Source organism: Vipera berus, assembly GCF_964194415.1.
Source record: "Vipera berus genome assembly, chromosome: Z".
Taxonomy (NCBI): Eukaryota; Metazoa; Chordata; class Lepidosauria; order Squamata; family Viperidae; genus Vipera; species Vipera berus.
Window position 1 is genome coordinate 17,890,672 of NC_138205.1, and position 16,540 is coordinate 17,907,211.

The 16,540-nt window shown below is 43.6% G+C and overlaps 1 protein-coding gene across 1 annotated transcript in view; it reads left to right on the forward strand.

Moving 5' to 3' along the window:
* Nucleotides 1–2,116: 2,116 nt before the first annotated feature.
* LOC308677886 (protein kinase C gamma type-like) overlaps nucleotides 2,117–16,540 on the forward strand; it is a gene marked incomplete at both ends in the record, with an annotated part of 48,224 nt that continues 33,800 nt past the window's right edge. Inside the window, one exon of the mRNA XM_081344581.1 lies at nucleotides 2,117–2,283. Within this exon, the coding sequence (XP_081200707.1) occupies nucleotides 2,117–2,283 (167 nt within the window). The remainder of the gene's footprint in view (nucleotides 2,284–16,540) is intronic.

The following is a 16,540-nucleotide window of genomic DNA, read 5'->3' on the forward strand; positions in this document are numbered from 1 at the left end:
ACGACCCGCTCATGAGCCCCGGAGACAACGACCCCTCGTTCTCCCCCCGCGCGGTCAGACCCAAGTCTGGCCTGAACTATGGTTGATTGGCCGCCCCCCAAAGCCAGACAACCCTTATCTCCCACCCCCCTCCCCAACCCCGTAAAAATTTTTGATAAAAACAAAATCAGGGGCCTCTTATTACATTTATGTTGACGGCCCCTACCCCTGCCCAGCCATCTCTCAGAGACCCAAAACTCGGGCCCTTCATCGAGGTTAGAATTTAAAGAGGCGGGTCGCACCCAGGCGAGGGGGGCACCCCTGAGGGCGAGCAAGTCCGTGCTAGTATATTGTCGCATGTTAGTCCAGCAAGTCCAGAATAGGTAGTCCTGGAGATGATCAAGTCCATAGGAGGGTCGAAGGCCGGAAAAGAAAATATCTGGATCCACACCCAGCTGCACTGCCACTTAGCTGGGTGCCCCAGTAAACAGGTCACCCCTGCCCTCTCACGGCAAGTTGCAACTCTGTACCTGGGGATGGTCAAAGATATACTCTGGGTAGGCATGCCCCATAGAGCTCCCACCTCTATGGGGCTGCAGATGTAAAAGTCAGCCACTCTCCCACCATGGCTGATACCCAGGACCGACCAAATCCAAAGGGGAGAGGGGGAGTAGTGGAAACCCAGCTCCTGTGTTCCTAACCCAGTACTTTGTGTTAAAAATTAGCAATTGTAGACCCCGGGGGAGAGATATGAAGGAACTCACCTTCTACGTGCTTGGAGCCTTCTGAGATCTGGCAAGAAAGAAGCAGGAGAAACAGCAGAGAGGCAAACCCAGACATGATACAAGATACAAGAAGTTTCTTGGGAATCCTGTGTGGGGGCAGGAGGTGGGGGGCTGCTTTCCGAGGGTGGGACACAGTGATCAGGTCAGTCCTATGTAAGGAAGGGCTGACAGGAAAGGGGTGAAGACCCAAGATTCTCCGGTGCTCTAGGGGCTGATCCGAGATTCTCTTCTGAAGGGTGAGGAGCAGGAGTCAGCCTTACAGGTTGGGACAACTGTATAAGATCCAGCAGGGATTCTCCCGTGGGATTATATACCGGTATATCCATTTCTTCAGCCCTGCGGCCAAAGTTATTCATTAATAAGTCCCAGAGAGCGCCCTGCCAAAGGGCAGGCTGGCTTCCACATTTGTCACCAGGAACTCTGAACTCAAAAACAGGGATCAGGAGATGGGGATGGATCCAGGAGTACAACTTCTCCATTCATCAGATTCACCCCACCACCACCACCACCACCACCACCACCTGCCACATCATTCATCCAGGAAGAGGCCCGGGGAGCAAATTCAGAACTTCCTGACCCACAACACCCCATTTCCTTGCTCAGTCTGTCCTAATTCTGCTTCTTCTGCAACCCCATCTTCTTCTTCTTCTTCTTCTCAACCACGTTGCTTTAGACCCACCTATTGGCTTGTCTTACAACGTGCCTTGAAGAGATGGGCTTTGTTTTGGGTGGGTGGCTGGGTTAGGTAGGTGGGATCACTGAACAGGAGAAGGCTGGGAACCTGGATTCTCTAAGGAGATATGGTGCAATTAAAAAGGAATTTAGAAAGAGGGGTGTGTGTGTGTTGTGTGTGTGTCCTGCTGGCTCCTTGGAGAAAGGCAACCGTTATGCTTTCTCTTTAAACTCTAACTCCTCCTTCCCAGCCTCAGGCCCCCCCTCCCCCCCCAAACCTCCCTGAGCAAGAGAGGCAGATCAGTCACAACCTGTTTCTCTCGCGCGCCTTCCTCTGCTGCTCCGTATCTTCCTCCGTTTTCTCCTCTCCCTTCTTCTCTTTTCCTTCTTTGCTCCACTCCCCACTTCCTTGCTCTTCTATCCAATTGCTCTCTTCCTCTCCCATCCCTCCCTCGGCATCTCCGGATTTTTCCCTCCATCCTTTCTGCTAGCCCCTTTCTTTGCAAACTCTCTTCCCTCTCTCTCTCTCTCTCTCGACCAAGCATCCCTTCATCTTCCGTCCGTCCTCTTTCCCTGCCCTTCATCGACCCCCATCTCCCGCTCTCATTTCCCTCCTCTCTTTCCCCGGCAGCCCTTCGTCTTTGTGGGTCAGGGCACCGGGGCTTCCCCCAGGGGGCAGCATGGCGCTCCTGAGCTCCCCCACCGAGACCGAGTGCTTAACCAAGCCGCTTTTCTGCCGCAAGGGGGCGCTCCGTCAGAAGGTCATCCACGAGGTGAAGAGCCACAAGTTTACCGCCCGCTTCTTCAAACAGCCCACTTTCTGCAGCCATTGCACAGACTTCATCTGGTGAGAGAAACCTCAGCCCCTAACTAACCCCTCCTTCCCCATTTGCCTTGACCCCCCCCCCTCTGGACCCTTTCCTGCTACCCAGCTCAGATGTTACCACCCTGTGATGGTTTGGGGCGTTATTGCTTTGCCCCAAAGCTGTATTTTTAAAAATTCCGTCCAGGTGCTGGAAAAATGCAGAACTGAGCAATAGATGCAGAATTTAGTAGGCTTGTTATTATTTATAGATTTATTTAGTGGCATAGATGTGCCTTCCTGTGCAGATCATCAGTTTCAATTAAAAGCCTGAAGATGCAAGATGCAAGAAAATGCAGAATTTGGTCAGGTCACAGATTTTACTGCTCTTTGCTGGAGAATTTATAAAATGTCAGCCCAGAAGGATTTTCTTTTCTGTCCATGTTGAATTAACCAGTGGTTTCTATGAGTGCTTCCAATTACACAGGTCCTAGCACTCTTAGCCAAAATATGTTGAATGGTGATACCACCTTGCCATCTTTACAAGATTTTATCTGTAGGGATAATGGATAATATAGAAAAACATGAGAGACTGACACGAGGAAAAAAGCCTCCTTATCTGCGTTGTAAAATTCTATAAGTAAGGCAAGATGTTTACACTTAAGGTACACTTTGCTGATAAAGGAACTTTCTGTGTTAATGTGTTGCCTTTAATGATCTTGTCAAGCCCGAACGAATGGCTTCATGCATGTATGAACCCTTCCTTCCTTCCTTCCTTCCTCTATGTTTTTCTGTAGCTCCATAGATTTTTGAGGTGCAACCTGATAGTTTAAAATCTATAACTCTGCTGCTGTAATTCTACCACTTTGCCTCTTCAGGCTTCTGTTCTTCAAACATAATTCCATATTTCTATTACAGTCCACATTTGTTCTTCAAACATAATTCCATATTTCCATTTCTGTCCCAATCCACAATTCTACTTCATTGACTCAATAATCCTATTTAACTGTTCTTTATTCTGATAGTCCTCTAAACCTTGTGGCACATTTGGCCCTCTTTCTCTCCTATAAGCAATCCGGACTGGTCTGATGGGTTTGGGGTTGGGTTTTTAATATGGCTTTAACTATTGTATATATCGGGCATAAATTATTTAATTGTTTTTTAACTTTTGTACTTTGTTTTTAAATATTTATTGCCCTGTACACCGCCCTGAGTCCTTCGGGAGAAGGGCGGTATAAAAATTTAATAAATATAAATATAAATATAATTTGTGGTCCTATGTAATTGTAGTTGATCCCATCCATAAATTCATCTTAAGGAATGAGTTAGGTATGTCCTCGGCTTCAGTCAGAGTTCTGCTTTCTGGAAATTCTGTAACAGACCTGGAAAGTATACCATGCTATGTTATCATAGACAAGATAATTTGTTTAAGAGGCTTGGCTCTGGATACTTCATCTTATTGAAGTTCTAGATATTTCTGGTTATTTTTTTCTGCTCAGAATGCTATCTTCCATTTTATCCCTCCATTTTATCCCACGGGGTGTGTGTGTGTGTGTGTGTGTGTGTGTGTGTACACACACACACACACACACACACACACACAGCATATTTCTAGAGCTAAAAAGAACACAAGTAAGGCCATGAGACTGATATGTTTCTAACTTGTCATCTGATGAGCTACAGATGCATTAACTGCTTTAATGGAGAAGATCAAACGGAATCTCAAGAGGCTTTTTGAGAGTGTGGGCACCTTACCATTGAAAAAAAAATCATGTACAATGAACCTCCTATGTTGTCAGGACCCACCCCAAACCACGTCTTAGGAAGCCAAATCTTAGTCCAAAAGGAATCTTTACTATGACATGCTTGGTTGTAGGAATACAAGACAGGACTTAATATTGTTCTACAAACTAAACCCTTATAAAGAGTTCCCGGTTCAACCCCCCCTTAACCCCATTTGGTCAGTCCCCCATCATTTACCTCGTATCATCCCTCTTGTGGGAAAAAGGAAGTTAGGATCTTTTATGTTTATTGCTCTCTTCCGTGACACAAGCCAGATGCTCCTACCCTAACCCCCCCCCTTTTGTTCCCCCAGTTCAAAAGGCTTCTCTTTTCCTTTGAAATGCCTAATACAGTCTCAATACACATTCGTTCCCTCTTCCTCGGGAGATGGCAGAATCCATGGAATAATGTTTTAAACATACATTTATGAATATGATATAAATGGATTCTGACATATGTATTAAATAGGGAGGTAGAAGATGGGTCCTTCCTTTCTGATGATCTGTATATATTCCATTCCTACATGGCAATTCCAGCATTCAAAGTGGGTGTGGCAGATAAAATAAGAAGATTGCAGTATTCAAAGAACAGTGTGGCCTAATTATACCTCCCTCCACGGGGCATCCCTTGTACAGTGTATCTGCACTGGGAAATTAATTCTAGCAAGTAGCATGTCCTTGAATTCTCTCTCTCCCCCTCCCACAGCCAACCCCCAGTCTCCAGCAAATAGTGACAACCTTCACACATGTTTTATTTCCTCAGCTGATAATGGATAGAGATCTTGAAATGTAGGAAAAGCCAATAGGTGGGTGCCATTGTCCATTGTCGGTAAGGTTGGCAGGATGAATCAGAAAGGCTGGATTGGTACCCTCAAGAGAAGGAGCAGAGGAGTGGGATTCTCACTTAAATGTCAGAAATTGTTATCTAATTGATAAACCTCCCCATCCTCTCTTTCATCACGTTTCAAAGCAAGGAACATCCTTAGTATGATCATCACTTCTCTAGCTCTATTAACTTCAGCAATCCAAAGACCTTTTCTTAAATGATATAGCTTGTTTTGTTTGATGCCTCTTGAGAGCCCGAACTATCTCCGGATCATTGGTTTGGTACCCCCTCCCGTTGTTTCTTCCAGTCAGAACTCTAGAAGGCGCATTTAGTACCCATCTCCCATTGGGACAAGTAAACCAGAATAGGTCAAAATGATTTGGGGCAAAATTACGGTAGTTGCTATTCCTTTTTCAAAGGCTCCCTTTGCCATCCCATTCTGCAACAAGCTTTCTCAAGATTTGCAAAAGTCACGATCTGTATAACTGTTGTTTGTTAAATAAACTACATTGGGTAGCCAGTGAATTTGGTGTAGAGGTTGTGTAGTTTGGTGTAGAGGTTGTGGCCTAGAAACCAAGGAGACAGTGAGTTCTAATCCCTCTTTAGGCATGAAAACTGGCTGGGTGAATTTGGACCAATCATCAGAAGATGGTGAATTATAGTCACCCCCTCTTAGAAATCAAAGCCAGCTTGTTGACTTTGGGCCAGTCTCTCTCTCTATATCTATATCTATATCTATATCTATATCTATATCTATATCTATATCTATATCTATATCTATATCTATATCTATATCTATATCTATATCTATATCTATATCTATATCTATATCTATATCTATATCTATATCATCTATATCTATATCTATATCATCTATATCTATATCTATATCTATATCTATATCTATATCTATATCTATATCTATATCTATATCTATATCTATATCTATATCTATATCTATATCTATATCTATATCTATATCTATATCTATATCTATATCTATATCTATGTTGTTGTTGTTGTTAGTTGCGAAGTTGTGTCCGACCCATTGCGACCCCATGGGCAACGTTCCTCCAGGCCTTCCTGTCCTCTACCATCTTCTGGATTCCATTTAAGCTCAAGCCTACTGCTTCAGTGACTCCATCCAGCCACCTCATTCTCTGTCGTCCACTTCTTCTATTGCCCTCAATCTTTCCCAGCATTAGGCTCTTCTCCAGTGAGTCCTTCCTTCTCATTAGGTGGCCAAAGTCTTTGAGTTTTAGCTTCAGGATCTGGCCTTCTAAAGAGCAGTCAGGGTTGATCTCCTCTAGGACTGACCGGTTTGATCGCCTTGCTGTCCAAGGGACTCGCAGGAGTCTTCTCCAGCACCAGAGTTCAAAGGCTTCAATTCTTTGGCGCTCAGCCTTTCTTATGGTCCAGCTTTCACTGCTTTCATATGTGTGTGTGTGTGTGTGTGTGTGTGTGTGTGTATGTGTATGTATTGCCCATATTTGCTGCCTTGAGTTATTTGTAAAAGTAATGAAGACAAGATAAAAAATTAAAATAAATTAATTAAAATAGAAAAAAGCACAGCAAGACTTAATATACTATGTAAACTAGGCTACCTTACCCTTGCTCAGTTTTTGGTAGAAAGCTGAAAATGTTTGGCTCTGCTGATGACTCCCTCTTATTTCACAGATACCCAGGGCTTTTTTTCTCATAGAACACCCAGAACGGAGTTCCGGCATGTTTTTTGGATGGAACCTTGTAGGGTAGGCAAGGCAGGTTGTATGACATGTGTGAGTTCCGGCACCTTTTTCTTTTACAAAAAAAGCACTGCAGATACCTATAATCATTTTTTTATTTAAATGAAAGCAGTAAGAATGTCAGTGGAGAGGGTGTATGTGTGAGGGAGTGAGAGAAGTATAGTGTGTGTGTGAGAAAAAGGAGAGAGAGAGAATATAAATATATACAGCTTAACTCTTTTCATTGTAGAAGTTTTTTTTCCCCGCAGCTAATTTCTCCAGCAATATTTCTCATTTTGTGTGGATGCAAAAAATAGAGGCCTTGTCCACTCTATTGGCTGAAGTCATTTTAGGGCTGAAATGCAATCTTTTTCTCTCCCTTCCCCCATTAAAGCTACTACTGTACCCATATTGTTGCTTGACCCAGAGAGCAAACTTACCAGTTCATCATATGAGTGCTTACACATTTTATCTTGCAAAGCCAGAAGCAGCTATGTCCATAGATTGCATCTGTTTTTGTTTCCCCAACCTAGATCTAAATCTCTCCTTTTGCCTATCAGCTGCCGCAATTTACTCAAACTTGTGAACACAGATCCTATCCTACTGTAGATCTTTGACATCCTGTCCTGAGCAGACTTCATACGGCATCTCTTTTCTGTTTCTCTAATGCCAGTGTTTCCCAACCGTGGCAACTTGAAGATGTGTGGACTTCATCTCCCAGAATTCCCCTGCCAGCCATGTTGTTGAAGTTCACACATCTTCAAGTTGCCACGGTTGGAAAACACTGGCATTAGAGAAACAGAAAAGAGATGCCGTAAGAAGTCTGCTCAGGACAGGATGTCAAAGATGTTCTGAGGTTCTGCTTTCTAGCCGAATGACATCTGAACAGGGTCAGTGCAGAGTATATTTTATGATGGCTACTTCTGGGATTCTTTATGTGGCTGGTTCCACAGCTCAGCAAGTGACAATGAAGCAATAATAAAGAGGACTGGCCCGATATGGTGGGGAAAAGTTTGGTGGTTCAGGCAAAAGCTTTGATAGAAAGACAGCTGCATGGCAGGAAGCAGCATCGAGTTAGTGTCAGGCCCTTGTTAAACTGGGAAGATCTCAAGTGGCAATCACATGACTCCAGGACTGTCAACCGTCATCAATCCATGCTGATTGCCAAATACCTTAATTTTAATCAGGATCGTGGGGATTAATTCGTGACTCCTTGTAGACAGCATAGAAACAAGTCTTTTTAGTGATCAGCTCTGCCAAACTGCCAACATTTTCATTCCGGTTGAAGAGGGACCACTAGGATTTGTGGGACCTTAAACACCAGTTCTTACCCTCCTATACAGCCATTCCTTAACTTATGATCACAGTTGGTACCTAGAACTTCCATTGCTAAGCTAGGCAGTCATTTAGGTGAGTCATGCCCAATTTTACGACCTTCTTGCTGGGTTTATTAAGCAAATCACCATAGTTATTAAGCGAATCATGCATTCATCAGGGGTGTCAAACTCAATTTCGTTCAGGGCCGCATCAGCATTGCGGTTGCCCTCAGGGGGCCGGGTGGGTATGGCCAGGGTGGGCGTGGCCTACTGGGTGGGCGTGGCTGGAGTGCGTATGGCCTATTGGGTGGGCACGGTCAGCTCTACATCGTTCGCATCAAGGGTGCCTATGGTGGCCTGGGCAGGAATGGGACAGATCTGAGGGTCTCTGGCAGAAGGAGATGGGATTGGGGCAAGTGCCAAGGCATGGTCCACTGGAGAAGCCTCACTGTTCCTCTCAGGCCATGGGGGGGGGGCTGGACGGTGGCACGGAGGTCAAATCCCCAGCCAAGCCCTCAAGCACCCGCAGCACTAAGCCCAGCCCCACTTCCGCAAGGGGGCACCCAGCTGCGCTTACCTCCTCCTCAAGGCTGCTGCTGCTGTGCTTGCTCTCCTTAGCCAGGTTGCCCATGGTGGGTACGAGGGCAAAGTCAAGAGGGAGGCCAACTCCCTCTCCATGTCAGGAGACCTGGCTTTGTATCCAAAGCTTCCTTAGCAATAGGATGGGAGACCCTGCAGGATAGGCCAGGAGGAGGGGGCAAGGGGATGGTGAAAGGGCAGCAGAGAAGGACTAAGGCAGGACTTCCCTCAGACCCTCCCTCTCCTTCCTTCCTTCCTTCCTCCCTAAGAGTGGTGGGAAAATATTTGAGATGAGGGAGGAAGAAAAACAGGCAAGAAACACAGCTGGGGAAGTGTCATCCTTTGTGAGGAATGAAGAAATGCACCATCGCCTGGAAGTGGCCAGCACATGGCCCTCACCTACTTCACATATCTGGCTTGGTGGGCTCTCGGGGAGGGGATGCCATGAGCAGCATGAGAGTCGATGTTACCTGCACAATTCTGCCTAGCCCCCAGCCTCCCCAGTTTGGGCAGGCAGCGGAATGCTCTCCTCACAGTGCTGAGAGGCTGAGCCAGGTGGCATGAATCTGAAGAGAAGCACAACGCTGCCCAGCCCCTAGCCTGCCCGAAGTAGGCAGAGCCATGTGCTGGCCACTTCCACGCAATGGTGCATTTCTTCATTCCTCACAAAGGGTGATACCTCCTCAGCGTGCGCCCAGGGGGCGGGGCCAACGCAGCGCGGGCCGGTTCCTCGCTGTTTCCAGACAGCTTTGTGGAGCTAAGACTGAATGCATTTCAGCATAGATGGCCACCATGAAATTGTACATTGGCTCCCGGTCGGCCTGGGCCAGGGCCAAGGCAGCAGGGGCTGTTCCCTCACTGTTTCCAGGATGGGTTCGCAGGCCACATGAAACTACTTCACAGGCCGCATCTGGCCCCCGGGCCTTGTGTTTGACATGTCTGCATTAAGTGAATCAGGCTTCCACCATTGACTTTGCTTGTTAGAAGCCAACTGGGAAGATCTCAAATGGCAATCACGTGACTCCGGGGCTGTCAACCGTCATCAATCTATGCTGATAGTCAAATATCTTAATTTTAATCATAAGGTCATGGGGATGCTGTATGTCTCTCTTTTTCAGTGCTGTCATAACTTCAAACAATTGCTAAATGAATGGTTGTAAGTTGAGGTCTACCCGTAACCCAAATTTGGTGCTCAAATGGATCTGTAGTACATATATAAATCCTTTATAGCTTGAAACTCAGGTAAATATAATGAAAAGGGAGGGGATTCTGAAAACCTGAAACAGGGAAGCAAGCAAGGATGACTCAATACCGTAGTCTGCAGCAAAGAAGATATGAAATGTCAGGTTGCAGTCTTCCATACTTTCAGGAAAAGTTGGCGGAGTAGATTTGGCGGAAAATAGCACAGCAGTAAACTTCAAAAGAATGGATTGATAAAGGCATGAGAAAACAAAAACGTTTCAGTTGGCAGCAACTGCACGTAGGGAAAAACCTGGCCATCGTCTTCCCAAAAAGTGGAAGTCTAAGTGGAAATTTACCACTGCTTGTACTTATTTAAGGCATGTATAGTTTGCTCTTTTGCTGGTGAGACGATTAATAGAAACAGGATAGTTCCTGCCCTTGTCTTGACAAGCCCCGAAAGACATAGCAGAAATGGAAAAGGTGATGGGGAATGAAAAAGGGCCCGAAAATCCACTTTTTAATTGCATCAGTTGCTAATAATGACTACTTGTAATATTGGGAGAAGTTATTAGTGTTCATCTCACAAACCGCTATAATGGAAACCAGCAAAATTGCTGGTTTCTTTGCTGCTTGGTGACAGAGGGAGACGAATCAGAGCTCAGCTAAAGTGCTTGGCTTCTGAGCAGGGCTGTCGGTCTCTCTGCCTCCCTCTGTGCAGCCTTGCAACATATTCTCGCACAGTTAACCAGCCTAAAAGATGAAATATGCATGAGGGAATTCGGTTATTGACTTTAAAGTGTAGCTGGAAGGGCCTCTAGTTTAGAAGTGTATTTTAACACGCAAGCACTGCCTTCAGACTCTGTTAAAATTGTCACGGTTGGCAGCCAAATAAATAGGTATCTGTGCATGCTCACCCATCTATTTAAATATATCTCCCTCCAACTTTTCTTTTTCTTCTTACAAGCTGCTAGAAAAAAATAATAAACCACAGGCTATTCTTCTAGCTTTAACAGCAGCTTTATCTTCAGATTAAAGCTGGTGAAAAAAACACTAAAGGTGGAGAGATAAATTATCACCTTGCTTTAAAGTAAGTTCTGCGTAAATAAAACAGGAGCAATGCAAACTACAAACCACACAGGTGCATGCAGGCATGCAGGATGTGCCAGTTTATTTTGGCATCACCTTTTAAAAGCATGCAGGCCCAAGCAAAAAAATAAGCCTCTAAGTGAGTCAAACATCTGGCTGTTATACTGATTAGCATGACAAAAAAAAAGCTGCTCCACCTACTCACACATACAGCCCGAATACTTATATCTTGCTATTCTAAAAAAGCAAAAGATTTGTACAATCTGAAAAAAAAGCCAGAGAAAAGAAAAACTTTGCCTTTTCTTTAGTATCTCTTTAGGTTACTGAACAGGTAAATGTAAAAGGAAGCTTGAAGGAAGACCTAGTTAAGTTTTAAAATTGTGTATCCCTCCCCTCAGTAAGCTATAGGCAGCTCCTGAAATCACATCCATGTAGCAGACTCTTCCTTATGTAAACAAAACCAAACCATCTTTTTGATTAAATAATTGTTCTGTGTCCTTTATCTTTAAAGAACAGAATATATACTGAGTCCCTATATACAGCTCCACAGGGGCAGTTTCATTCTAAAATGCAGCTGCTAAGGAGAGAATGGGAAATGGGAAATGTTCACTCCACTTGAAATGTGGGGTGTATTTCACATTTACTCCACATTTGCAAAAAACCCACATCTTGCAACCCCAGGCAGAATAGGAGATATTATAAAAGCTGTGGATGTTTTTTTTAATCGATTGCAATACTGTAGTGCTGCAACTACAGATTCCTGTTGTTGTTTGCTTTTAAATCAGATTTGCAGTTTGCAAATGTACAGAAGCCTTCATTTTTTTTTAAAAAAAGCAATTAATACCAAAATAAATGTATAAGTAACACTTCTCTACTCAATAATCTCTTAAAGGAAGCAGTGTACATAACTATCCCATCATTCTCTTAGGGATTTGCCCATTTATCAATTTGACATCCTGGTTTAACCACATTGTTGAACAAATTGTGGCTTAATTCACTTATGCTTAGACATACACCATGGATTAGAAACTGCAATAGCGTCTTTTCACATTGTGTTAATCCCAAACCAAATAATTTCATTATAGCTCAACTCAATATGTGAACTAGCTGTTACTTTCCATTGTTTGGCAGACACCTCCATCTATATGAAACTAGCCTTGGGATAGCTGTTCAAGAGATCAGAACCATTCCTGGATTTTTTTTTCCTGCCAGTCAAATGTCATTTTTCACTCCATTCTTATTCCTCTAACTCTCATGCCTGAAACCAATAAGTTCACTGTACAATTGCTTAGTTTTGCAACGCTTTAGAAAATTCCCTGGTTTGATTTTCTCTGCTTATAAAAGTAGTGTATCTGGCATACATGAAGGCTGTGACTGGGTGGAAGAACTTTCATAACATCAGCCAGAGAGAAAATAGATCTTTGAGTGGGAAAACATTGTTAGGAGGGCTGGGTGAAGTGGAGTGCACTGTCTGCAATATGTTTTTAGTGACTAATAAACCAGTGGATCATAACCCAATAATAATGTTTTTTAAATGTATTACAGCCACCCACCCCAATGGGCAGCTTACAAATACAGTACAATAAAATATTTTCAGTGTTTTTTAAACTTGGCAACTTCAAGAGGTATAGACTTCAACTCCAAGAATTCTGGGAGTTGGAAGTCCACATCTGAAAGTTGAAAAAATATTGGAACATGCAACCTTAGAGACACCACAGACAAAAATAATCAAACACCAACAAACCAACCAAGTCAAGGGCCCTACATATATTCAGCCTTAGGCCTGAGACCAAAGTCGGATCTTAAATGCTTTTTGGAAATCTAAGATTGCTGTCTGTATCGGGGTAGGGCATCTTGTCCCCAACATCATCTGTGACAGAGATTTCTTAGGAAAGAAAGGAGGTTTAGTGTAGAGTTTGCTGTGGAATTCTTTATTATTGTAAAATGTGTGGTGGAATAGTAGTAGCAATAATTTTCATATAATTTGTGCTAAGACAATGTTTCTCAACCTGAACAACCTTAAGATGCATGGATTTCAACTTCCCAGAATTCCCATGCTGCCTGGGGAATTCTGGGAGTTGAAGCCCACACATCTTAACATTGCCAAGGTTGAGAAACACTGCCCTAGTCCAGGGGTAGGCAACCTTGGCTGTTTTATGACTTGTGGACTTCAACTCCCAGAATTCCTGAGCCAGCCATGCTGAGGAGAAATGGAGAGATTTCCAAGCTGAGCCATGCTGGTTCAGGAATTCTGGGAGTTGAAGTCCACGAGTCATAAAAGAGCCAAGGTTGCCTACCCATGCCCTAGGGTATCACGCCATTCTAAACTATAAAAACATACATGATAAGATAGAAAAATGTGGGTTAGATAGCATCACCACCAGATGGATTCGTAGCTGGCTGACAGGCCGTATTCAGCGTGTGGTCCTCAGTGGAACTGCATCTACATGGAAGGAAGTGTGTAGTGGGGTGCCCCAGGGCTCTGTTCTGGGCCCAGTGCTCTTCAACATCTTCATCAACGATTTGGATAAGGGGATAGATGGGGAACTCATCAAATTTGCAGACGACACGCTGGCAGGAATAGCCAATACTCCAGAAGATAGGCTTAAAGTACAGGAGGATCTGGACAGACTCGAACACTGGGCGCTATCTAACAAAATGAAATCCAATGGTGAAAAAAGTAAGGTTCTACATTTAGGCAGGAAAAATCAAATGCACAGGTATAGTATAGGTGGTACTACCTTGCTCAATAGTAGTAACTGTGAGAGGGATCTCGGAGTCCTAGTAGACAATCACTTCAATATGAGCCAGCAGTGTGCTGCAGCTGCCAAAAAAGCCAACACAGTGCTAGGCTGCATTAACAGAGGGATAGAATCAAGATCAAGTGAAGTACTAATACCACTTTACAATGCTTTGGTAAGGCCACACCTGGAATACTGCATCCAGTTTTGGTCACCACAATCTAAAAAAGATGTCGAGACTCCAGAAAGGGTACAGAGAAGAGCAACAAAGATGATTGGGGGACTGGAGGCTAAAACATATAGGGAATGGTTGCTGGAATTGGGTATGTGTAGTTTAATGAAGAGAAGGGTGAGGGGTGACATGATAGCAGTGTTCCAGTATCTCAGGGGCTGCCACAAAGAAGAGGGAGTCAAGTTATTCTCCAAAGCACCTGAAAGCAGGACAAGAAGCAACGGATGGAAACTAGTCAAGGAGAGAAGCAACCTAGAACTAAGGAGAAACTTCCTGACAGTTAGAACAATTAACCAGTGGAACAACCTGCCTCCAGAAGTGGTGAATGCTCCAACACTGGAAGTTTTTAAGAAGAGACTGGACAGCCATTTGCCTGAAATGGTATAGGGTTTCCTGCCTGAGCAGGGGGTTGGACTAGATGTCCTCCAAGGTCCCTTCCAACTTATTATTATTACCCTGGAAATTTTAGGAAGATTGGTAACGGGAACGGAAAAGTCAAATGTTTTTTCCACTAATTTTTCCTTCCTTAAGAGAAAATGGGTTTTAAATTTGTCTCCTTCAAAATATTTGTCAAATATGCAGAAATTAGCCTTATTTTAATTGCTCTGTTCCATTTTCTGAAGGTCACCGGACAGAACCTGTGGGGTTTCTGGAGATGGACTGTCTGCCCCCGATCAAGTATTTAGAGACATGTTGATCTGATCTGGAAGTAGTATGTACTTTCCAGCAGAAAGTGATAAGAAATGATATAGTAAGAGCAGTGACTCATTCAGAGACACATGAGCAAACTCCTGTAGCATAAGGGCAGTTTTAGCCAATGGGAAGGCTATAATTATTTAATTGATTTACCTCACGGCATAGCAGTTACGGGTTTAAAACCTTGCTAGTGATGATTTAATAGGGACCCAAGGAGATTGTACTTATTTTGATTCATAGTATAATCCATTTTATGTCTTCCCAGAAGTAATTCTCATTTAATTCAATGGAACTTTCTTCCAGGAAAATTCATATAGGATTGCACTTTTAATTAAAAGGAGGGCCAGCTACCTCTCTGTCATAGAAATCTTATCCCCCACGTCTGCATCCTTATTTATTTATGCTGTTTTCCCAATCTCAGTCCAGAAAGAGGCTAAGCAATTTATAGGTAATGAAAAACATAATAAAACAACAGGAGCAAACACTAATAAGTTATGGTAATAATATAGCCATGGTTTATAATCCCATTAATGTATTAGCTCATACAGACCACCAGTAGCTCCGTACCTCAATCCCAAAAGCCTCCAAACAAATTGGTTTTTATTAGCTTCTGGAAGGCCTTGAAAAATTAGATTATTCTCAGGAGGCTAGCTACATTTATAGGGTTGCTCCTACAGATAAGCTCCTCTCCCACTGCACCTCCTGGTAGGTGTGAATCTTTATGCTGTTGTTCCTTCATAAAAGAATTCTATGCCTTAAATCAGTCTTTGCCAAAGTTGGCCACTTTCAGGTGCATGAATGTCAATTCCCAGAATTCCCCACCCAGCATAGCTTTTTCAGGGAAGAGAAGACATGCTGGCCACTGAAGCTGCATTATAAAGAGTGAATCCAGGAATTTACTGGCTAACACAGGGGTAGGCAACCTTGGCTCTTCTATGACTCGTGGACTTCAACTCCAGGAATTCTGGGAGTTAAAGTCCACGAGTCATAAAAGAGCCAAGGTTGCCTACCCCGGGCTAACCGATAGCTGGCTGGGGAATTCTGGGAGCTGAGGTCCACACATCTGAAAGTTGCCAACTTTGGAAAACACTGTCTTAAATCATAAAAAGGCAGACTTTTCAGGACAAATTGGAAAGCCGGAATTCCTGGATTCACTCTCTATGATGTGGCCAGCATCTCCCCTCCTCCCTGAGAAAGCCGGTGGGAGGCAGTGCACAGCATTAGCAGCTTAGCTGCTGGGGAGGGAGCTTCCCCAGAGCAAATGAGCTGGGTTACATCTGCAAGTCAGAGGCTTCCCAATCCTGCTTTAATGTTTGCAGACATAAGAGCTAAACGTTAAGGTGAGGTGATGAACAAAATGGTCTTGTTGAACAATGACAGTGTCACCCAGCTTCTGAAGGTCTCCATCAAGAGATATCAGGATAAGCACTTATATTATACAGAAAACTGTGTGTCTTTCTTTCAGAGAGTAAGAGGCTGTTTATGATGCTCTGGGAAAATGTAGTGTTACATGGGTATATGGTAAGAATTCATACATGTTTATCGCTCTGGTGAACCAGGCAAGGGGGCCATGTTACACACAGGGGAAGAAGCTGGGAGAACATGCTTTGTGGGCTCAAGACAAACAGCCCATAAGGATGTTGTTCTTGCAGCCTTGCTAAGAATCCAAGACCCTGTCATCTAAATTCTTTCCAAAGTGTTTTAAATATTTTATTATTTCTAAGCTTGAGTTTCACCTCCTCCGATAGCCCAGATGTTGTCCCTGTAAAGGACATACCATTTAGAGATGCACCACAAGGTACTATGTGAGGTTCTTTATGTGTGGTAATTAAATGCTTGCAACCTCATTCTTCTAGCCAATACTATTTGTCTGGTTTTCTTGGTGGAATTATTTCTGTCATAACCTGTTTGGCTCGCTTATTCCTTCTGTGCATTTCTAAATATAAATCCAAGTGCTGAAATTTAAGATGGGAGAAGCAAGTAAGTACTGTATATTGATAAGTCAGAGATAGATAAGACAGAGATAGATAGATGGATTTCTCCTTGTGTATTGACATAAGTTTTGCCAATTTATCACCCACCATCTGCCTCTTTTAGGTATTAATTGATCTCACTGGCAAAATATTTTTAAAAACCTGA